Consider the following 23,564-nt stretch of genomic DNA (forward strand, 5'->3'; position numbering starts at 1 on the left):
CCTTCACAAAATTTAGTAATTTTATTCATATTTAGTTTCTTTTGTCTTTTAATAGCATATTTGGTATTGGAGTAATCCAAAAATAATTGAAAGTAATCCAGTTAAAGTAACCCTACCCAACCCTGCACACCACACGAAGGAAAAGTCAAGCACAGACCAAGAGTGCAAAAATCCAGTTTTCGCCTTAGAAGAGCACACACCTCGAGACTCGGATTGTGGACCTGTTAGACTTCGGTACTCTTGGAGTCTGTTGAAGCTCCCTAGAAAGACAACATCAAGTCAAGTCATAATTATTTGTATAGCCCGTTATCACAAAAATTCTCAAAGGGCTGTACAGAGCACCGCAACAACAAAATTACTAGTAAAATATATTATCTCATCTCATCTCATTAGCTGCACCGCTTATCCTCAGTAGGGTCGCGGGGGTGCTGGAGCCCATCCCAGCAATCATCGGGCAGTGGGCAGTGGACACCCTAAACTGGTTGCCAACCAATCACAGGGCATAAAATATATTATCAGCTGTATAAAATATTTTGTAGGCACGGGAATCCATCCATCCGTTATCTGCACCCGCTTATCCTCAGTGGGGTCACGGGGGTGCTGGAGCCAATTCCAGCTATCCTTGGGGAGTGGGCAGGGGACACCCTGAACTGCTTGCCAGCCAATTGCAGGGCAAAGAGGGACAAATAATTCGCTCACTCAAACCTAGGGACAGTTTGGACCGGCCACTTAACCTGACATGCATGTTTTTGGAACGTGGGAGGAAACCGGAGTGCCCAGAGGAAACCCACGCAAGCACAGGGAGAACATGCAAACTCCGTACAGGAAGGTTCGATCTCATGATCTCAGCACTGTGCCGCGGAAGCGCTAACCACCCAGGAACGGGAATATTTTAAGGAAAATATGGAAAAAGTAAGTAAAAAGGAAAAAAAAAATGATGACATCTTTATTTCAACAGATTTAAAATTACTGTATATCATTTGCAGATTAGGAATGTTGATGATATTTAAAAGATTCAACCAAAAAGACAAATTTGTTGACAACAGTTTTAAAAGGAGGGGGTTCATTTTTCACATATTTGTGGATATAGGTTTTATCTCCACATGAAAATTGATAAATGATCGCACTTTCTTCATTTACAGGTGTGTAGCATACATTTGTATGTATTTTTGTAAGACATTTGTCAAACACTTGGGCTTTTTATTGTTTTATATCAGTCTTGGTTGTGAACAGGCTTGGTGAGTTTCGGGCGTCAAGAAATGCAATTTGAATTGTAATTGTATTCCATTACAGTTACAAAAAAAAAATTACAGGTATATTTTGAAAAAAATAAGGATAACATTGCAAGATGACAATTGTATCTGAAAACATTTGATTGAAGTCCGATGTGCGTTAGTTTGAATTCTTTTTATTATTTCCCTCATTCGCAACAGCTTTGTTTACATTCGCAATGTCCGGTCGCGCCTCTCTCTGCCGTCTCATTCCTTCTACACATACGCAGCGATGCACTCACTCTCTAGACCCCCATTCCAAAATCATGCATGTCAGGTAAATTGGCCCGTCCAAATTGTCCCTCGGTGTGAATGGGCAAGTGAGTATTCTCTTTCTGTGTGCCCTGCGACTGGCTAGCAACCATTTCAGGGTGTCTGGGCAGGGGCCCCCTGCCCGTAGTCAGCTGGGATGGGCTCCAGCTCCCCTGCGACCCTACTGAGGATAAGCGGTGCTGATATTGGATGGAAGGATATTTGTATCTACAGATACAGTCTCTAATCAGATACTTTGGCAATAAATGGGGAGGGGGGGGTGTAATGTAGATCTATCTCCTTTTGGGCATTAAAAAATATATTTTGTGCATTTTATGCACATTCTATTCGGGCAAAAAACTGTCAAAGAAATAAGAAGTGAAGTCTTTTTAGAATAGCAATGCCATATGCAATTATGAACAAACAAACATGCAGACATTAAAAAGTACATGTTATATATATATATTATTGTCCATGGATAAACAATTTAATCAAATATATTTTAAAACCCTTAGAAATAAAGCAAAGTAATCAATGATGTCCCTTTTTAAAGCACAACATTTGATAATATCCATTTAAAAATTATAACTGCAGTACAGCTAGTTTCTTGTAAATACAGGATTGAATTACTAGTACAAAATATACTGTGGGTCGCTAGTTGGATTTTGTTGACACTGGCTCCAAAACAACGCATTTTAGTATGTTTTTAAACCATTTTATCGTAATATTTAGCGGGCCCAAGGGGGCCACATGTGGTTTCTCTAAATTGTTTTTCAACATTTTACCCTTCAGGCTTACAATAGTTCAAAATGTATTAACTTAATGGGAGTTTCTAAGTGTTTCTTTGAAAAACATGGCTCCTGGTTGCAACAGTTTAAAAGGTGAACAAAACGGTGCTATGACTTTTTTACAATTTCTGGAGAATTTATATTTTTCTCCTGAGGATTTTTTTTTCCAGATTAAAAAAAAATGATGTTTTTGTGGAAGAATACTGTGCAAAGTTAATGGGACATCTTTTGTAAATCACCCCAAAAAATTGTTAGTCATTACTGACCTTATAAAAAATGAAAACTATACGAAGGAAAACTTTGTAGTAGTGCCTCATGGATAAATTTGTTTCTTCAAAAAGTGAGTTTATTTGGTGCTCTTCAACGCAGCAAAGCTCAAAAATGTACAATCCATGGAGGCACTCAAAGGCCTTCAAAGCAAAACAGGCCTAAAATGTGTTGGTGGTGTTTTTAATCTTTCTTTAATTTCTCACCATTCTTTGTCTTGTTGATCTCTGGTAGGCTTTACATAATAACATGTTCCTTAAAACTGACAGGCTCAAGGGCATTTTTCCCCAGGGCTATCACCACCTCAAACAAGCGCACAACACTGTGAAAAATCCAATATCTTGCAATCTCTATTGAAACATGGGTTTGCTGCTAAATGTTATTGCACGATTTTTCATCGCACTACTATTACGAAGGAAATCACACAAGTTGGGTTGACGCCAAATACTACCTTGTAAACATTTCTCCCTATTTATCCTCACATTCCTATATCTCATTTATATCTTTTTGGTCTTTGTAACATGTTTATCTTGTTTATCCTGGAGAGCCTTTTCTTAACTCATTGCAAATAATAGTCACTGCGATGCTATGGATTGCATGAAAGAATATCCTATTCTATTCTATTCAACTGGCCATGTAAAATTAACTGCTCCAGCAAGTGTGTGGATAAGAGAGTACTCGATTGGTTTGGACACGTAGAGAGGATGGATAAGGAGAGAATGTTGAAGAGGATCTACAGAGCAGAAGTAAATGGAAGGAGACCAAGGTAAGTAGGTAGGTAGGAAGTTAGCTAGGTAGGTATTTAGACTTGCTCAGTAGTTTCTCCTTGAAAAATGAAAAATATACACAACACATAATTGCAGGGTCTCCATCACCACCTAGTATAGATGTGTGCACACCACGACCCTAGATTTTGATCTCAAAACATGTATCTATCTTTAATTAATCATGGAGTTCTTGTTAGGACTCAAAATGTGTGTACAAGTCAAACCTTGTCCAGCTCCTCAGAGTTCAATCCCGGAACGTCGCCATTCTCCAGCCCATTGGCTTTGGAAGCCTCATGGGCATTGCCTGTTTCCTCCACATGCAGTGAACCGTCATCTCCAGCAGTCAGCTTGAGCTCCAAACTCTCAGAGTCGCAGGAGTTATTCAGCTCACTGCTGCTCTCGCTCGATGGAGCGTCTTCTTGGTCCTCTTCTGCTCGAGAGGGATTCTTCCCCTCAGACTCTTCAACATTCAAGCCTTGTTCCTGATCTTCTGGGTGGATGTTTTCCTTTTCTGACTCTGGTTTCCTTGCAGTGTCCTCTTGCAGGCAAAGATCATGTACCTCAATGCGGCTGGACTGAGTGCTACTCTTCGGGGGAGGTGATGACGGTGAGATGGCAACGGTGCTGCTCTCCCTGGACAAAGTGCTGTGAAGGGGTTTGTCCGGGGACCTGAAACTAAATCGCTGGCCACCTTTTGGACTATAGTTTCTGTGGAACTCAGAGAAACTGGCCTTCCAAGCCCTGGGTGACAACAGGGTTCGTCTCCTCAGGGAGCCATACCTTCAACAATAAGGAAAGATAGCTAAAATTAGGGTTGTAATATGTTTAAAATGATATAGTTAATGCTCTTTTTTTAGTTTATCCCCCTCCAGATTTTCCATACCTGGCTATCTGTGTTAATATGCAGCATTTCAGGATGGATATTTCTTCCCTAAAAAGGTTGCTTTCACCAAAAGGTCAAAATTGTCCTGTTTTTTTAAATCTAATTTGATTGCAATTAAGAAATTGTCTGTTATTTGTTACTTTCAGTAAAACCACAACAAGAGGACTGCTGAACAATGGTATTTGCTGGTGTACATAGTGCCTAGAATTAACACCTGCCCATTTCTGGCCAAATTTATATCCTAAGACCTAAGCCATGGAAAATGTCAAATCTGCCTTTGGGATAACATGACGCAGCGTAAAATTAAGTTAATAAAATACAAAGCAGTAATTGACTTTGCTGTGTAGTAGTTCAGACACCTGCCTTCAAGCAATAAATGAGTGTGACGGAGTAATGTGAGTAGCTTTCCATCGCTAGATGGACCCTAGCAAGGGCGTATGTTTGGTCTTGGACATTTAAGTGATCACCTAGTATTGGTGTGGACAAAACAACAATTACTTGCTATTGGTGGGACACGTTCTCTCAGTCCATGCCAAAAAAACTGCCATGATATTTTAGGACTTCAAACCTCAAGCACTAACCTTTGAATCCCCTTGACAGAAAACACTTTGTCTGGATGCTGGGCCTGCAGTTCCTTCACCACATTGTGCAGATCCATGTTGAGCTAAAAGAGAAAAGGTCTGGTTTGAAGAGATTTGTTGTTGTAATAACTTGTGAAAGCCAACAGAACACACCGTTCTCATTTCCTTGTAGAAGATGTCTCGCAAACTTGATATTGCAGAGAAGACAGTCACGTAGCATCCGACACGGCTGAGATGAAAATAAGTTTTTAGTATGCGGCACTTTAAAGAAAAGGATGGTATCGGAAGGAGCGTGACTGTGAAAAGAGACTTCAAAAAGACCTTTCATGCAGCACGGGGAGCTCTTCTTTCAGCTCATTATTGATCCCTTCGTAGACACGTTTCGCGTCGTTCATTTCTTCGTCAGCCTGCAAGTATGAAAAGTTTTTAATGTCAAGAATATGTTCAATCAGCTGCTGTCAAGGTGAGATTGTATTAGGATAAAGGAAAGAACACACAATGAGTCGGAAACGTGGTTTTTGTTACCACTTCCATCGGAGGCGCGTGCTTCCCAGATTGTCTCAGGAAGGAACCACGCTCCCCCAACGGCTAGAGATGCATTTATTGAAAAACTAAGGCATAGAACAACACATCTGATTGACTTAAGCTAGGTCGCATGAATACAAGAAACAAATCTGATTGGTTTAGACAGAAATCACATGTTTAAATGAAGTGAATAATGCTGGTCGCTAGATGGCGTATGAGCATAATGAATGAGCAGTAAGAAAAGTGAAACTTTGTAACACAAAAGGTACAATGAGTCACTGTAAAAAGAAAAGGAATGTGGGGAGGAAAGCTCTTGAGCAGACTTCCCGGCACCAGAGTGAAAGCCGTCTAGATTAATAGTTGGCGGGCCCCAAGAGGATACAATTGTTGCAAGAATACAAACAGCACCTGGATATAATCTTTGGCGTCGTTAAGGTACTTTTGAGGATAAAAGCATACAAAGGCACATACAAACTATAATCAAACTATAATTTCCTTTACACTGCTACTCGTCAAAACATAGTATTTTAAATAACGTGATCCTTCTATATGAATTCAGCTTCAAAATCTCAGAGGGAGCATCCATTTTTGGACTTTCGGTTGGCATCACAAGAGTCAGTTATTGACCAATAACAGCTAAACTGCTTTAAGTGTTCAAAAATACAAATTTAGCTGAGTCATACATTTACAGTCAAGTCACATTTTTTTGTATCACCTTTACCTGAGCCCTTCAGCAACTGCAATATATTTTTAGTACGACAGCAAAATAAAAGCCTAATTTATATACAAATACAACATTATTGACAATACGGTGTTCAGACTGACTAGAGCAACTGTTAAAATGTGGGGTTCATTTCACTTATGTGTGGACAATTTACAGTAAATATCAAATATTTATTTAAAAAAAAAAAAAAAAAACCTTGCTTATCTTGATGTCATCCCGCTTCTTGGCCATCTGCAGGGCCTCCAGATGGTGACGGGACGAATCGTAGTCCACCAGTTTTCGTCCTCTCTTGGCAACCTTCTCCTAAAATGTTACAAAAACAGCCACTTCACTACACCATCAAACATAACAATGTTGGGGTACTGACAAAGCATGATTCAACACTGCATATTGACTTCATAAGAAATATCTCGCAAGTTCAAAATACAGAAAAAAAAGTATCGGGGGGAAAAGGTGGAGTGAAAAGAAAGTTACGTTTGAATACTTGGCTTACTTTGATATCGGGGAACTGACCCACATATGACTCCATGGTCCGAATCGCTTGATCCAACAACTTCACTTCATGGTCATTCCACAGAAGGTCCTCCCCCTGGAGAAGGGATATATCATATAACTTTGGAGTAAAGAAGTAAAATACAATAAGGGCAGACTTTTACTGTGAAATTTCAAGAGGAAAAAATTTTGCTTACTTTAACTTCTGAGAGAATCAGTCATTCAGCTATTGTATTAGAATTACCGTTGAGGTGGGAGCCTATTACAGCAGCTCTTTTGATTTAAGTGTGAAGTGGATGTGATAGCACTATCAATCCATAAAGAATAGATTTTAGTCCCACTTTGCGCTTTACGCACTTCAGATTTTTTTTACAAGTATTCTATGTCTGGACCTACCAATCTCATTGTCAGGTTAGGTTTTTTCTCCCTCCCTTTCTTTCTGTTTGGTCACTCCTGATTTCACTCCAATCAAAACTCTCCTTCATCACTATTTACATACTCTGTCTCCTTGGCTCTGTGCTAGTTTTTCATCTTACATGTCACAACCCAAGCACTATTGTCTCAGCCTTATGTTATTCCCGTGTACCGAACCCTTGCCTGCTCTTCCGTATCACGAGTACTGCCTGATGTACTCTTGGACTGTTGTCTCCGCTGCTTTGGTTTAATGGAACGCGGAACCACAGCCTGCCTCTTGGATCCGTGCTAATCTATGTTTCTGCACTTTACTTCCCCACCACCCCGAGTGCGTTCCTGACCTGATGGCCTGAGCCCGTTAGATAAAATGTTAATGCTGTAAGGGTAACGTGACTTGTGGGGAAGGAAAATGTTGCGGATTCCAGTGTTGATAATTGCTATGGCTAGTCTGAGTACATACAAGGCTATAGTGTCAGGCACAACCTCTACTATGGCTCCGATGTCTTCTTGTCCCACCCAGTCGCTTTCGTAAACATCAAATAAAGACTGCGAAAGACGTCTTGAGGCTTCTCGCATGTCTATAAGCAGAAGTTATGTGAGACCAAAACAACCCACAGTCTAGAATACTGCTTTAGTAAAGGTGGCACCTCGGACTGCTTCGATATAGTTCCTCAAATCTTTGTATATTCTGTGGCCATCAGCCTGCGAAGCGAGAAAAACTTGTCAAACTCTTCTCTGGTTTTCATTCAAACTCAATCCATAAATTCACAGAATTTATACTGAATTTCTTTCTTTAATTACCTGCTGGTCATAGAACTCTTGGACATATTGTTCAAATAGATCATCTCTGGTTTCTTCTGACTTCCCAAGCTTCTGGAGTACCTGTAAGGAGAAAAGAAAACTGAGGGGAAGACAAAAAAAGGAAATAATTCACGTTTAAATGTTCTCATTTGAGATGTGTACCTTTTCTTTGCCTCTGCTCAGCCGTCTCTGGATTTTTTTGGCAAAATCTCCGCTGCTTCCTTTGGAACTAGTGCCATCTGCCATTGTGAGTCCTACCTAAGTAGGGTCATGATGATTACAATAACATCAAAAGCTATTTTTCTTTTGCTCTCTTTTACTTTGTGTGGGGTCTGTTACCCTCATCACATTTGTAAAAGGTTGTTTATTTTCTGACCTTATTTTTTTATATTATACTTTAATTATTTTACATTTTTATTGTTTATTAACAGGGTTGGGTAGGTTTACTTTAACTTGATTACTTTCAATTACTTTTGGATTACTCCAATACCAAATATGCTAATAAAAGACAAAATAAACCAAATATGAATAAAATGACTAAATTTTGTGCAGGCTTGGGGAGTAACGGAATTCATGGAACGGCAAAAATGATGTTGGAAAGCTGTTTGGATTTATTTTCATTTTGTTTCTGTCACATTTGTCCTCTCGTGGTTCAGATCCTACCTCTCAGATAGGACGCACTGTGTTAAATATGGTGAAATGACATCTGAGCCCTTTAATGTTACCTGCGGTGTTCCGCAGGGTTCAGTGCTTGGCCCCCTTCTTTTCAGCATTTACATGCTTCCATTAGGTGATATTATTCGCAAGTACAATATCAGCTTCCACTGCTACGCAGAGGACACTCAACTATATCTTCCGTTGGAGGAATCTCCCACACTAAACTGTGGAAATTTGGAGGCCTGCCTCATTGAAATAAAAGAGTGGATGTCACTCAATTTCTTGCGTCTTAACTCTGAAAAGACCGAAATGTTAGTCATTGGTCCATCTAAATGCCGTGACTTATTCTCAAAAACTGCCGTGAACATTGACAAATGTCACATCACACAGAGTGACTCAGTTAAAAATTTAGGTGTCATATTTGACCCTGATCTATCCTTTGAAACGCATGTAAAGAAGGTTACTAGAACCGCTTTCTTCCATCTTCGTAACATTGCTAAAATCCGTTCAATACTGTCTCAGTCGGATGCGGAAATTATAATTCATGCATTTGTTACCTCCGTCTCGATTACTGTAATGCACTACTCTCTGGTCTCCCGAAGTCTAGAATCAAGTCTCTTCAGCTGGTACAAAATGCCGCAGCGAGGCTTTTAACTAGGACAAAAAAGTACGATCACATAACACCGATTTTGGCTAACCTGCATTGGCTCCCAGTTAGCCTTAGATGTGATTTCAAGGTTCTCTTAGTATTATACAAAATCATACATGGACTTGCTCCCTCTTATCTTTCAGATCTGATTTGCCCCTATGTCCCGGTCCGAAGCCTACGATCTGAGAGTGCCGGTCTTCTGGTGATCCCGAGAGCAAAGAAGTGTTCTGCTGGTTCGAGAGCGTTCTCCATCCGGGCACCGGTGCTGTGGAATGCTCTTCCCCCTGAGATCCGATCTGCAACCTCAGTGGAAATGTTTAAATCTAAACTTAAAACTCACTTCTACTCCATAGCATATGAATAACCTACTCTTCTCGTCGGCTGAAAAATAGTCTGTGTAATATAGTGTAATAATCTGTGAAGCCCTTTGAGACTCTTCGTGATTTAGGGCTATACAAATAAAAATGACTTGACTTGACTTGACTTTTTATGTTAGTTTTGCCGGAGATCAAAGAGATCAAAGCCAGGAGAGAAAGCTTACCACGTGTTGTGAGTCATAATTTTATTCATATTTAGTTTCTTTTGTCTTTTATTAGCATATTTGGTATTGGAATAATCCAAAAGTAATTGAAAGTAATCAAGTTAAAGTAACCCTACCCAACCCTGTTTATTAATGCAACATCCATTGCAGCCTGGCCATCCTGGAAGGGGGATTACCTCATGTACGGTCCCTTCTTAAGGTTTCTTCATTTTCCTCATGCTAAGGTTTTTGAGTTTTTCCTTGCCCTCATGTAGGTTTTAGATCAGGGGATGGTGTAATAACAGTCTGTGGTCTGTGCAGCCCTTTGAGACTCCTTGTGATTAAGGGCTATACAAAAAAACATGACTTGACTTAGGAAATCCAGGTTCATTTTTTTTAAGAGTCACTGAAGTGTTTTTACAGGTTTACAAGAAATATGTGTCTAAATAAACGTTAACAACTGTGTTTGAAATTTTAACAATCAAAAATATATACTGTAGAGCACACTTGTCAAATGTATAGCCTGCAGGCCAAATGTGGCCTGCCACATCATTTTATGTGGCCCGTGATAGAATGATGAGAGAAGCACAAGAAATAAATTAGCCACAATGTCTTGCAGTTTTAAATATGTCCACCTGATGTCACCAAAACCAGGTGCCAATCCCAAGCAACTGTATCTGTTTTTACAGACTACCTTTAATCAACTAGAGAACATCGAAACCCACCCGGCTGTTATTTTATTTAGAATAAAAGCCAAGGACACTGTTTAAGTTGATAAGAAAAATGCAAAATTAAAAAAAAAACACCTGGCGGTATTTGCAGAACTTAAAGAAGCTTTAGCTCCTTTTAAAAATAGATATGAAAGCTAAAATCAATGTTCCCATAACATTTTCATGAAAAGATTCAAAAGTAGACTTTCAAATGAAATCAATCATTTTGATTTGTGTGTGTGTGCTATTTTTGTTACTTTCCCGTCCAAATGAGTTGCCCAAAGTTAAATAAGTTGTAGTGGAAATTGAATTAAATTCAGTTTTTTTAAGTTCTTTTTTTTAAAATACAAATTCGCAGTTATTTCACAACACAAGATTAAAGCACTAATGTGTAATATTTGACCACTGTATCGAGTGCCACGGCGCCAGACAGACATGGCGGTGGCCTAAGTGTGTATTCCACTGCGTAAAAGAAACATACAATCCTCAATCTGACCTTTTTTAATGAAAATTAATATTGGTATGATAGTTCATAGATTTTTGCCTAGTATTCAAATATTGTTTTCCCTTTAAATCTGAGTGAAAGAGAAAATGGGAGGGGCCCCAGTAACCGTTTTATAGGCAAATTTTAAGTCCCTGAATCAAGATTTTGAGCCTCCGAAAAGACGCCCAGCTAAAGCACATTTTTATGCCATTAATTTTGTAGCTTGGTCCCCGTGAGAAGGTATTCCCCCACCATGTGCCCAGTGAGCTAAAATGAGTTTGATGCCATTGTTGTAAAAGATGACGCCGCTTGGATGACTACATCACCCACAACCCCTTACGGCAAACCGTGCCCGTTTATCAACATGGCGGTGTTGAACTATGACCGGTAAATTTATGTTTTTTTTCCACCCCTCTTGCTTCGGAAGAGGTGTTACCTCATGACAAATAAACCTCCAGATTTTCAACTGCTGGCCGAACTGAGTGACTTTATCATGGGGAGTACAGTGGCCAAATGTGCTGTCACCGACCTCGGGATCCAGTGGGCCGGGTGGGCACTGGCGGCGGCGTTCAAAACCGAGAAGTTTTATGACTTGGCAGGTAAAAACAAAACAAATATGTATTTAAACTCCGCCCGTCAAAAATCACGGTGACTTGTGATTAATGTTTTATTTATCATTGCAAATGTCGCTTTGATTTGTTTTTGAATTTCGTAACTTTGCAGATGGAATCTGTGTTAATCGCATTACAAAGTCTGTTGTGCAACAGTCTGCTCAGTGGTTTGAATTGCGAGCGAAATTGAGACGACGCCTGGGAAAGTCAATAAATCAACTCAGTCACAATAAAAGAATATACTTATATTTATATTCGTGAGCATATTTTGGGATGTGATATCACAGGCGCTCATTTACAGCACCGCTTATCGAATCACGGGGGCTCTCGGTTAAATCTCCTTAATTTTCCAACTTTCCAACGCTAGAATTTAATAAAATTAACAAGAAAATTGAAGTTAAATGATTCAAACAAAGACAACCACAATTTGCACTATTTTTCTTTCGTATTGAAACAAAATATTCCCCAGAAACAATCAAACACCAACTGCGTCGTGAAGGTGGGACAGGTCCCACTTTCCGACGTGGGGATTCGAGATACGCCGCTGGTTTACGCTGCTCCCAAAGTTGCGCTCTTATAACATTTGGACGTGTCATAATTGTTACTTGTTTTGTAATCACGCTGTTCAATCAGCATTTAGAGTAAATAACTTACCTAAAAAAATAAATCGGTAGTAATAGAGAAAATCTTACTGTAGTTTGTGCAATTCAAATATTTGACTATCTTTGAAAGCTACTGTGTGTTAACATGTCAGTCTATAAGAAATATGTCCTCAAAGGATAGTTTAACATGAATCATTTACTTTATGGTTGTGAGCATCCCAAAACGGGTTCCAACAGAAGAGAACCAGGGCTAGTTTGTTCGGAGCGGGTCAGTTGGCTTACCTTTCAACGTGGCCGTCCGATTTCACCTTGACACTTTTTTGGTGTCACCTGTTCCTGTCTACTGTCGCCTCTCCACTGTGCTTCTGAGCCGCGTCACCCTTGAACCTTGGAATCAATTACCCGCCGTTTCTCGAGTAAAAGATTGATGAAAACACACCTTGCTCGGCAGCAATCCAGCCAGTGTGTGATTTTTCGGCTTGGCCTTTTTCAGGATCCGGCACATTCATACTGCTCGCACACCTGAGCCGTCTGTGGGGAGGGGCCACGCATCTTCGTCAGAATGTTCAGACGGGGCTTGTGACAGCATGGGGGCTCAGGTATGGTCACCTTGTCATGGGTCAGTTTATCCACCACGGGTTCGTGGTAAATCGGAAGATGTGGTGATGCGACAACTAATGATGGGAGTGGGTTATTAGTTTTAATCGTACCTCACTATAGCTCCCATCTTAAGGAGAATATAGTTTCCGCTGGTCCTCAGAGGTCAGTGGAGAAACCTTAAAGTCTGGTTAATGAATGTCTGGGTTAATGTAACGGCTGGTTAACAGCGATTTGTCCTACAGGCTTGGTACATTCCTCTTCATGCGGATCTTGAAGGACGGCCAGGATCGAAGGTTTAACAATGTCAGAGGCAGCCCCGGGACTTTTTTCGTTTACTGGACTATTCAAGGTACTCACGCAGCTTGGGTTTTGTGCAACATCTGAAATGGGCCTGTGGCGATTTCCATGTGAATTACAAGGTTGCCATACAATTAGTAGTAGGCACATGAAACTCAACCAAGTGATTAAAATAAACCTGCCTGAAAAATATCAGCCAAGGGCTTGCTGGAGTAACCATGACGAGATTTAGACTTTGAGAGTATTTCAACATTTTTTGGAGACAAATGAAAGTCCATGAATAACCTATATTTCATGTTGACAATATCTGTGTATTGTTTATCGCAACATCTGTTTCAGCCTGGTCATCCTAGAAGGGGGATTACCTCATGTGCGGTCCCTTCTCAATGTCTCTTCGTTTACCTCATGTTGAGGTTTTTGAGTTTTTCCTTGCCCTCGTGTAGGTTTTAGATCAGGAGATGATGTAACAATAGTCTGTGGTTTTGAATAAGCTGGTCTGTGCAGCCCTTTGAGACTCTGTGATTAAGGGCGTCACAAATAAACATGACTTGTATCTTGGTATTTTAAGCCCTCTCACAAAAATCTATAGACTGAATATTTTTTTACGAAACTACAATGCTTTTCCTTATTAGTTGTTGTATTTTTTTTGTTTTTACGACAGAATCATTCAGTATAACAAACAATTGTACATCGTTATGTTTTTCTCCCTGTTGCCAAGATTTTTTTGTAAACTTTTCAATATTAATGAAAACATACATGGGCCTTGAACTACCGAAGCACAAAACAAAAAGGAAAAATCAAAATAAGAAATACCTAGAGAGAAACACATCTTAAAATGCTACTAGACTAAACATTGTACCATCACTCTTCAGGTCTTGTTCAGCAAGTAAAACTCAATGTTTCAGTTACCCAGGCTTAGAATGATAGTTAGCAGTCCCCAGACCCTGACATCCAGGTCTATTATACTATATTGTCAGGTGGGATAATTTCAAAATAGTGGAGATCAAGTACCCAGTGAGAATAGAATTTACCGCCAGACCCTCTGAGTGAAATTGGATTTTTTTTTCTAATTTAAGCAAAAGAATGTATCGTGTAGCCATGTTTTAAAGTCAGGTGGTTCTGACGACTTTCACAAAAGTAGTATACATCTACTGGTTATCAAAGGAGCAAAGACTAAAACGTTATCCTGAAAAACAGCTCTCAAAAGATTGTCATGGACCTGTTAAAGATGGTCAAGTTTTGTTAACATATCGGAAATGCACCCCAAAAAAAAAATCATTCAATTCAGGAATAGATCAAAGCATATGGGTTAGGTGAGAAGGACTTTAGGAGCACATGTTCCAATGTTCATCACTTGGAAATGGGAAAAAATTTGAGTGTGTTTGCTGTAATGGAGCCCCTTAAATTGAATAAGCCTTGCACAGCAGGTGGAAAAATTTACAGCCATGGGGGCCTTTTTCCAAAACTCTTGAGATAGGTTCACTTGTACTTCGGGCACGAAGTGAGCTTTTATCTTCATTAAGGTGCATTCTGTTTTCGCACAAAAGAAGAGAGTGGACACCGCCCTTTTTAGTTTGACGAGTTGCTGCAAGGGAAAAGTTAATCCCTGAGGGATTTGGGCTCTGGGATGTATAATGTACAGTGCTGTTCAAAATAATATCAATGCAATGTGACTAACCAGAATATCCCATGCCAGACAAGTTACCAGTAAGTGCAGTAGAGATTCTCAGAAAACAAACAAGACGCAGCATTCATAATTGACACGCTCAGAAAGCTGTGTGATCGGTCAAATCGTTAAAGGGGTGTGTTAAAAAATGGGTGCGCATCGGGTGGCGCCTATTTAAGGATGATGAAGCAAGCACAGGTTGAACATGCATTTGAGGAAAATATGTCGTTCAAGACACTGCTCCGAAGAAAGACGTTCTTTGATTAAAAAGTTGAAGAGCAAAGAACTTATAAAAAGGTGAAAAAGATTGTTCGCGATTAAAATGATTTCCAATGCCTTAAAATGGCTAGTAAAACCAGAGGCACGTGAAAGAAAACAGAAGACCACCTTTAAACTAGACCGGAGATCCACCAGAATTGCAAAGGCTCAGGACTATCGAACACGGTCTGCAGTTACAAGTGCTGTGACAGTTAGAAAACATCTGTGTGAAGCCTATTTATTTTCAAGAATCATTTTTGGGTCCAGGGGCCAAAGACCATGTGTAAGACGACCCTCAAACTCTGATTTCAAACCTTGGTACACATTGACGACAGGGAAGCACGGTGGCAAGTATCATGGTTAGTGCATGTTTCTCCTACTGTGGGTTATTTATCGCATACCAGGGATAATGGATCAGTTTGTGTATGTAAAGATACTTGAAAGGTTATATTACCTTGTACCGAAGAGGACATGTCCTTGTAATGGGTGTTTCAACAAGACAATGACTCCAAACACACCAGTAGACAAGCAAAGAACAGGTTCCAAACCAATAAAATTATTGTTATGGAGTGGCCAGGCCAATTTCCAGATTTCAATCCAATAAAGAACCTGTGGGGTCATATCAAAGATGCTGCTTGTTAAGCTAAACCAAGAAAGGTAAATCAATTGTGGAATGTTAAGCAATCATGGAGCAGATTAACAACTGAAAAGTACCACAAGTTTGTTGACTATGCCACACAGATGTGAAGCAAAATACTGTGGCCATGCAACTAATTATGGTTACTAAATCCTACCTCTTTTTTGGAAACACAAATAATTTTGAGTTTGTACAGTTAACAGCTGACACAGCTATTTTTAACACACCCCTTTAAACTATTTGCCCAATTGAACAGCCTTTGAAACGTGCCTATTATTAATGCTAGGTCTTGTTTACTGAAAATCTACTGCACCTACTGGTAACTTGTTTGGCACGCACCAATAAGAAATTTACTAAAACTGGAGATATTCTACTGATATCATTTTTAACAGCACAGTTTGTGTTCCAGCAAAGTCCCGTAGGCGAAAGAACTGGAAAAAAATCAGAGCCATTCAAATCAATGCTGTGCACAATTAGTCAAAATCTGCAAATAAGTCCCCGGGACAGCACATGAAATGTTAATTATTTTGGTTGGGGACATTTGCCACCACAAGCCTGTCGCTTTCACAAAAAATGTCTCCAGAAAAAGCACCCACAGGCATTCCGCACCGAGCTCAGAATGCTTTCAAACACAAAGCGTCTTTCAAAAATTAAAAGAAAAAGCTCTTGAATCTTAAAGGACACTATTGTTTGACCACTAGAGGTCACTGTAATGGGTAGTGCAACTAAAACGAGTGCCTCAAAGGAATAATACAAATTACGCAGACTCAAAGTGAAGTTTCTTAAAAATTGCTCAGACTTTCAAAAGCTTTTGGGGTACCCTTAACAGCAAGATGGCGGACAATCATGTAAGCTCCCTCTAGGTGAGCATCATTATGTGAAATTCTTGATATTTGAGTAATAACCCTTAAAAAACTGCAAGTTTAAATAACAAGCAAAATACATGAACTATCATTTTTGCTAATTGCTCAAATAAATGCATTTTTTCACCACTAGGTGTCGCAAAATTGTGTCCAAAGACACCGACTCCCTAATGCCCCCAATAAGCAGGTCCGCGCCTTGCATGGCTGCTATTGGTGTGTGAGTGCGTGTGTGAATGGGTAAGTGTGAAGCACATTGTAAAGCGCTTTGGGAGGTCTTCATTGACTTGAAAAGCGCTATATAAATGCAGACCATTTACCTCCAGTTATGATTTAACAGTTTAGTTGGTTGATGAAACACCTAACCACCAGAGTCTTGGGGCACCATTTCCTGTGTTGTGCCTTTGGCACACCATCCCTCTCCAGGCCAACATGTTTCCGCCCGGTTTCGAAACCTTCGCATGTAAGGCGGCCGTGCCAACCCCCGCATTACGGCAACGCAATGATAGTTTAGCGAGTCTTTAAAATGGTTTCAAATGAACTTCACTTGGCAAACGCCACATCAATCAATAGACTGTCAGCATGTTGAGAAAGCAAACCCATAGTTGGATGTACCCAGTGCTTTTCGCAAGAAGGGAGGAGGTGATGGACTGATTGTGCTGGAATATTTCACTGACGGTCAATGTTCCCTGTTATTTTCCACGGGTCTGAGCGTTCAAAGTCGGTGAGCAACGCTTGAAACAACAGTGAGCAACACCAATCCCAAGTGTGGCAACTAAATTATTATCAAACACGTCCAAAACTTGACATCAAGTTACATTTTGCAGTTTCCGGCAATGCAAAATTATTTTGCTCTTTTGAATGAATTGACTCATGTACTATTGCAAAGGTTATACGGCCTACAAACGTCGTTTGTTCTTACAATTATTTCACGAGATATCCATTCCTTTTTATTTCCTGATATATTTTGTCGCATAATATTAACATTTTTGGGGTCTTAGTCGGTTGTAAGATACAGAACTGAACTTAATCACATTTTTTTAGTGGAAGTACAATGTTGGCAACAAGAGTCACTTGATATAATTGGAAATTAATTGAATGCAACACAAACTTTTTCTTTTTCCGCGTTTTATTTCTACTTTTTTAAAAATTCCTTTAAAAAAAATCTCATCGTGTTTATTTTTTCCGAGCTGTTATTTTTTCTTTTTGTTCTCAACCTTTTTCCTACATTTCTTTCTTTTCTAATTTTCTGACTTTTTTCTAAATTTTTCCTTCCTTTTTTCCCCCTCTTCCTTTTGTTTCTTTTTATCTCAGCTTTTCACTACTTTTTCATTTTGGTATTTTTCTTTAAGTCATTTTGTGCATAATTTTACATAATATTTGGTCATGTTGGGGTTAAAGAAGCAAAAACAACCTGAAGAGCCGGTTCCTTTTAGTGAGCCGAGCTGAAGAAGCCGGTTCTCGACAAACTACCAACTTTACTCAACTTCGTTCTACTTTGACTCAACTTCAAAATACCTTATTTTGGACACTACGTCAGGCGAACCCGTGTATTTTTACTTTCATGCACTGTAACTTTGACTTCATTCACTTCTTAATTAGCAATTTTGAGCCCTCAATTTTGGGAGCTGGCTAGATTTGCGCAGCTTAGAGGGAACACTGCTGACAGTTGACATTTAGTGACAAAACGGCAATTTAAAATGACCAAAAAATCTGGAGATTTTGCTGAATATCTCAGTTCATTTAAAACAGATGTTCTTATATCGTTACCTCAGTACAAGTGAAGTGATACTCGAGTGTTTCTAACATGCTTTCCTGTCGTTTTGCCAGCCGTGTGGGTGTTTGTGACTCTATTGCCGACACTCATGCTCAACAGCGAGAAGCGCGACGCTCCTCTGGGAGCGAGGGACTACATCGGCTGGACCCTGTGGGGCATCGGATTCGGCACAGAGGCCATTGCCGACCAGCAAAAGTGGATTTTTAAAGGCAACCCGGATAATGTTGTAAGTGCACCTGCTCAACGTTTTGCATTCATGACCGAATCAAACACGCAGTCGCTAACATTAAGGGTTCTCCAACATTCAGGGTAAATTCATCCAGAGTGGCCTGTGGGCTTACAGCAGACACCCCAACTATTTCGGAGAGATCCTGCAGTGGTCGGGCCTGTGGCTTTCGGCTTCATCCGTGATGCGAGGTCCTCAGTACCTGAGTGTTTTATCGCCGCTGTTTGTCTGGTTTTTGCTGCGCCATGTGAGTGGCATACCCATCTTAGAAAAGCAGGCCTTGAAGAAGTGGGGGACGGATCCAGGTTTCCAGGACTACATCAAAAACACTCCTCTACTGTGGCCATGGCCAAAGTTTTGACAGTGAACGGTGATACCACCTTTCATGGAAGCGACTTAAGTAAATCACATCCTCTCGACAGCATGTTTTTTTCGAACCTAATTATGTATTGGGAAACATAACCATCTACTTGATATTAAAACCCAGAAAAAAATGGTGATGATGTTGCATGTTTATTTTGCCAATTTGTAAAAAAAATCAGTACACAGCAATTGCTGTTTTACAAGTCTTCAGAGTACACAAGACAAACTTGAAAATTCCTAACTGTATATTTTAACTAAGAAAAACATAACAGCATATTCGACACAAATTCGAAAGGCAGTAAAACTAAAACTGTCCAGGGTACCTTCAATAATGAAATGTATTCTTCAACTTCTGAGTTACACATGAGTTGAAAATAAAAAAAATAAAAAAAATCCATAGAGATTCACAAACCAGCTTTGACATCAAAACAACTTGCACATTTTCAAGATCTTCAAGTGCATTTGTCCGAAGGGACCTTAAGTAATCAACATACTCTGAGTATTTTGAATACCGCAGTACAATTTGGGTGAGTATATTTGAAATGGCTCTCAAAATGCACCCTAATGAGTGTGTAATGAAGGGCTCTCAGTATATATGAAAGCTGAATAACGTAAAATGAAGAATGGAGCACCTGCATTTGATATACCATTGAAGGTGGTAATGCGGCTGGTTGTATCCCATTTATGAAACAATGTTCAAAAACACAGAAAACATTCAGTCTGATTTTGATAGTCGATTTAGAAACAAAACTTTTGTGCTGTGACACAAACAAACTCAGGGAGGAAGGTGGGTGCATGCTAACTACCTCAGGGTCGGAGACTGAAAGAATTTCCCTTGTGTCAGTGAAGCAGCAGACTTTGTCTTGCTCCCAAATCTTGAATAAAAAATGAGTACAGTCACTTAGAATGAATTAGATTTTCACATTTTACGAATCACATTAAGGAAGGGAACGGGGCATAAAGCGAAAAAAATGGGCAGGGGAGATAGCCCGTTTGCTCAAAAACACCAAATCAAGTATCAGCATTACTGCTCGTTGAATATGCGGCAATCTAATGATTATGAATTCAGAGCAGAGATCAACAACAAACATGTTAAGTCAGAGGAGGGCTTCTGCTTACCTGGGAGTCAGTGAAGACATAAAGCGCTGCGACAGGGAGCTGGAGGATGGCGTTTTGTTAAGCGGCTGGTCTGGAGTCATCGTCAATGGGCCGAGCAAGGTCACTTTGGGGGGGCAGAAGCATCAGTTTGAAGTAGAACCAAAACCAGCACTTTTGTGGACAGGTGGGGCAAAAAGGAGAGACGAACCCTCACCTTGCTCAGGAGTGTAGCAGTTGGAGTTCTGGATGATCAGGTGATCCGAGCGCAGCGGCTCATTTTCAGACTTCACGTACTGAGCCCAGTAACTCGCCGGCATGTTCAGCAAACGCTCCACAACCTGAACAGAAAAGGCTTTTTCAGTACCATTCAGAATAGACTCTGGGTCTTTCAAAAGATAATATGGAGGGTACTCAAAGCATGGGTAATAACATGTGTGTAATATATACAATATATAAATAAAATCCACAGAGGCTTCACCCAAACAAACAGAGTACACAGACTTACGCAGATATGTCGTTTATTGTTAATTGGATGGACAGGGATGTGATTTGACCAAAGTGAAATTATCTGAAAATTAGGCGGGGGTCTGGGGGCCGTGGGCACCCAGCTAGGTCCAGGGCAGTGCCCTGGTGGGGGGACAAGTGGGGCGAAGCCCCCCGGAGCTCATGGGTTTTACGTTTTTTTAAGTACTTTCAATGCACTCAGATGACAAAGAAATAGACAAAACAACAGCATCAATTTTCAATGTATTTTGAACTATCCCATATAAAATTACAGTTTAAGTCAATTCAAAATCAGTCACATTAAAAAACATTGGACTGCCTTTGCTTTTAAAAACTATCACTGAGAATATCATCATATCTAACTCATGTGATTACTAAGTTAACACATAAATCATGTTGAAGAGTTCAAATTTCATGAAGAAATAATTGTATCATGACCAAATGAAAATTAACTCATATTAGAACATACCACAAATGTCTTTGTTATAGCAGAAGATGTTATCTATAAATGAAAGTACAATAAGTATAGGCCCTACAGTAAAGTGTTGGTGTAATGTACACATGAAAATCTATTATTGTAATTATTAAATATTTATGGACATTTATTACGTTATAGTATTTTCGAAAAAAAGGGGAAAACTGTCAAATAAATTTGAAAAGTTTACCACCTACCTCAAAATTCACGACTATCAGCAACTGGTACAGGTTTTTGGGGTGGATCACGTCTCTCTATTACTGCTTCCGTTTATGGTGTCAATAAGGGATGGAGGCCTTAAAGTTTTGGAGTTTTCGTTTGGGCACCGAAACTACCAGCGATGGAATAATTTGTTGTTCTTGACTGGAGTTCTTTCACGTGTTTTTTGCTCTTTGCGTGACTTTCAAGAGCTTTGAAACCTCTCCCACCATAGACAATGGTATCATGGCATCAAATGCAAAGCGCTTTCCCCACGATCGATCTTCCGAATAAAGTCACTGAACAAATTCGTCACAGTCTTCTTTCCAACATTTGTAGATAATTCCTTCTCCAACCAGTCCGATCGAAACTTGTTTTTTACGATCTTATCAATTTCTTTACCTCGCGGAGCATCTTTGCGTTCGATCTCGGACATCTTTCTTTAAACACTCGGCAAAAACGTGTGAGAAATGAACAATGGCATACTCCTACGCCTTTATAACAAGCGCGTTTATTGGTCAACACGGAGACTTCAACCAATCGCAAGTACGTTTCATTTCAGTTACGGAAACACTAAAATGGAATGCTGTAGAGACGAAATCGGTTTTTTTACCAATTAAAAAAATCGGAAATCTTAAAATTTTATTTTTGGAGATAAAAAAAGCGGAATTCCGCGAATTAGCGGAAAAATCACATCCCTGGATGGACTTTAATGATTTGTTTGAATGGCTGATGTTTGTTTTTTTAAATCAATAAATAAGACATTTCTACAATTACTCAGTACTTGAGTAGCCTTTACACCAATTATCTACTCACTCAAATGCATCATTCCACGTATCGTTAGGAAGGTTAAACTCTTCAATGCCAACCATTTCTCAGTTTCTATTTTCTTTTTTGCTAGCAACTGTGTAGACATCAAAGTAAGAATTTCATTGTGCAGGGAAACATGGTTCTTTACTGTGCATATGACAATAAACACTTTGAATTGAAATTAAAAACAGACTCATCACAGAAACATCAAGATCAGTCTGAACCAAGATACTGGAAAAATATTAAGCTCACCAAAGTTGTCTTGCAGCCATCACGTTCAATGATAATACACCATGGTCCTCTTACATTCGTGAGTGTAGTAAATCCAACCGTGTAAAATATTTACACACTCCAAAACGCGCAATTTTGGCGACAAATAAAAGAAAAAATCCGCCGAGAAGCATCTGCATCGATAGATGTTGCTAGCTGTGTTTAGCCCTATAATTCCTATTTACAAATACAAACTAGTAGTAAAAAAGGGGTTTTCTCCGGGCCGTGGAACAACCTAACATGTGATTCACATTCATCTTTTTGAGCGAATTGCAGGCTTTGTTTCGCCCCGCTTTAGCCTTCGCGAGCCTATAAATGCTAAATAGGATCGGACCCGCCTCCTTTACTTTCGAATAACCTTAGCCAATAGTGACCAATTCAAATGATGATTGACACGTTGGTTAGGAAATGAAATGCCGGTATCTATATTCCAGCATACACCCAGACTACTTCGCCATACGAGGGGGAAATCTAGTCGGTGGCTGCTTGCCTTAGCTGCAAGACCTTGCGACTCAATATTGATCCATATATAAGGCGCTCTGTATTATAAGGCGCATTGTCAGCTTTTGAAAAAATAAAGGCTTTTGTAAGCCTTGAAAATACAGTAACTCAAGTGGTGATTCCGTTCCACAATTACTGCAGAATGTCTTATTTTTGTCCCCACTGTTTATAGAGTACCGCACATACAACATCAAAGTTATGCTGAACTGGCAAAGCAAACAGACATACTTTTGGTTGTCTTTTGGTGTCCTGCAGGATGGTCATGGGGTCCGGGTTCGGAACGGCATGACCCACGATTGTGGGACCAAACACCCTTGCCAGGTTACTGATATCCATTTTTGTGTCCAAACTCTCTGCCACTCTGAAATATTAAATAACAGACAGGGGTTTTTTGTCACCAAAAACTGAAGAAACTCAATGAAACAGGCAAATGTAAGGCTGCTAACCTCTGAAGGTGGAGGATCAAGAAGGCCAGCGTGTCTCTGTTAGCATGAGGCAGCAGACTGACAGTTTGGTACACCAAAGCTATGCTGTTGTCATCGTCGGAAGTTTCTGAAATATTAACAAATCCATACCAGAGGAACATAAAGCGGTACTCTTAAACTAGAGAAGTTTGGGAATTAGATTTTTAAGAAAATATCGCTTAGGATAGCGGATTCACAATTTGCGAAATAATGAAGAAATTGACCCAATGCACGTCCTTTAAGATCTGGATAGTAATTTTACCGGCTGCTTCCATGAATTTGCGGTGAAGGTGGTAGGTGAGGAGAGGGTCTTTGAGCTTGCGCAGAAAGTCCTTAAGGAGGCCAGCAATGGCGTGAATGTCGTCCACTTTACTCAACACTGGAACCGTTTTGCTGCGTAGAAACTTCTCCTTCAGCTCCTTTACTGTGCGATCAGCACCGGAAAGTCGATACAGTCCAGCCTTTAAAAGGAGTAGATGTGAATGCATTAAATATGATGAAGCTCTTACAAGGCTCTAAAAATATCAAAATTATGGCCCGGAAATAAAAACATGTTAAAAAA

At 39.8% G+C, this 23,564-nt stretch overlaps 3 protein-coding genes across 5 annotated transcripts in view; 1 reads left to right on the forward strand and 2 right to left on the reverse strand.

The window, feature by feature from the left end:
- Positions 1 to 12,349, reverse strand: bin2a (bridging integrator 2a). Its single transcript, XM_088330881.1, has 13 exons — positions 12,281 to 12,349; positions 7,928 to 8,023; positions 7,766 to 7,846; positions 7,612 to 7,666; positions 7,448 to 7,542; positions 6,552 to 6,647; positions 6,254 to 6,361; positions 5,131 to 5,216; positions 4,963 to 5,038; positions 4,810 to 4,892; positions 3,570 to 4,125; positions 201 to 260; positions 1 to 122 (listed from the first exon to the last, which is right to left on the reverse strand). The coding sequence occupies exons 2-12, from the start codon at positions 8,009 to 8,011 to the stop codon at positions 225 to 227; spliced, it is 1,356 nt and encodes a 451-aa protein (XP_088187007.1). The 5' UTR covers positions 8,012 to 8,023; positions 12,281 to 12,349; the 3' UTR covers positions 1 to 122; positions 201 to 224.
- Positions 10,983 to 18,819, forward strand: LOC148368963 (uncharacterized). Its single transcript, XM_088330882.1, has 5 exons — positions 10,983 to 11,384; positions 12,492 to 12,597; positions 12,841 to 12,947; positions 18,147 to 18,319; positions 18,402 to 18,819. The coding sequence occupies exons 1-5, from the start codon at positions 11,225 to 11,227 to the stop codon at positions 18,678 to 18,680; spliced, it is 825 nt and encodes a 274-aa protein (XP_088187008.1). The 5' UTR covers positions 10,983 to 11,224; the 3' UTR covers positions 18,681 to 18,819.
- Positions 18,814 to 23,564, reverse strand: part of racgap1 (Rac GTPase activating protein 1) — a 17,555-nt gene continuing 12,804 nt past the window's right edge. For 2 of the 3 annotated variants that reach the window (XM_088330877.1, XM_088330878.1), the window contains exons 12-17: positions 23,265 to 23,463; positions 22,985 to 23,090; positions 22,767 to 22,899; positions 19,989 to 20,118; positions 19,802 to 19,904; positions 18,814 to 19,557 (exon numbers count right to left, since the gene is read on the reverse strand). In XM_088330877.1, coding sequence (XP_088187003.1) covers positions 19,485 to 19,557; positions 19,802 to 19,904; positions 19,989 to 20,118; positions 22,767 to 22,899; positions 22,985 to 23,090; positions 23,265 to 23,463 — 744 coding nt within the window. In that variant the 3' untranslated portion in view covers positions 18,814 to 19,484. The remainder of the gene's footprint in view (positions 19,558 to 19,801; positions 19,905 to 19,988; positions 20,119 to 22,766; positions 22,900 to 22,984; positions 23,091 to 23,264; positions 23,464 to 23,564) is intronic. The other variant, XM_088330879.1, reaches the window with a different exon arrangement.

This window comes from Urocampus carinirostris, chromosome 3 (assembly GCF_059441175.1).
Source record: "Urocampus carinirostris isolate Australia breed hairy pipefish chromosome 3, RoL_Ucar_1.0, whole genome shotgun sequence".
In the NCBI taxonomy this organism is placed as follows: domain Eukaryota; kingdom Metazoa; phylum Chordata; class Actinopteri; order Syngnathiformes; family Syngnathidae; genus Urocampus; species Urocampus carinirostris.

What these genes read in the sequence shown, in the direction of transcription:
- bin2a (XM_088330881.1), bottom strand. Translation starts at nt 8,011, where the DNA reads ATGGCAGATGGCACTAGTTCCAAAGGAAGCAGCGGAGATTTTGCCAAA. An exon ending in TCTACAAGGAAATGAGAACG is followed by an intron (nt 4,893 to 4,962) that starts GTGTGTTCTGTT and finishes TTTCTCTTTTAG; the next exon opens with CTCAACATGGATCTGCACAA. An exon ending in ACTCTGAGGAGCTGGACAAG is followed by an intron (nt 261 to 3,569) that starts GTTTGACTTGTA and finishes TTGTCTTTCTAG; the next exon opens with GGAGCTTCAACAGACTCCAA.
- LOC148368963 (XM_088330882.1), top strand. Translation starts at nt 11,225, where the DNA reads ATGACAAATAAACCTCCAGATTTTCAACTGCTGGCCGAACTGAGTGAC. An exon ending in GAAGTTTTATGACTTGGCAG is followed by an intron (nt 11,385 to 12,491) that starts GTAAAAACAAAA and finishes GGCCTTTTTCAG; the next exon opens with GATCCGGCACATTCATACTG. An exon ending in GTGACAGCATGGGGGCTCAG is followed by an intron (nt 12,598 to 12,840) that starts GTATGGTCACCT and finishes TTTGTCCTACAG; the next exon opens with GCTTGGTACATTCCTCTTCA.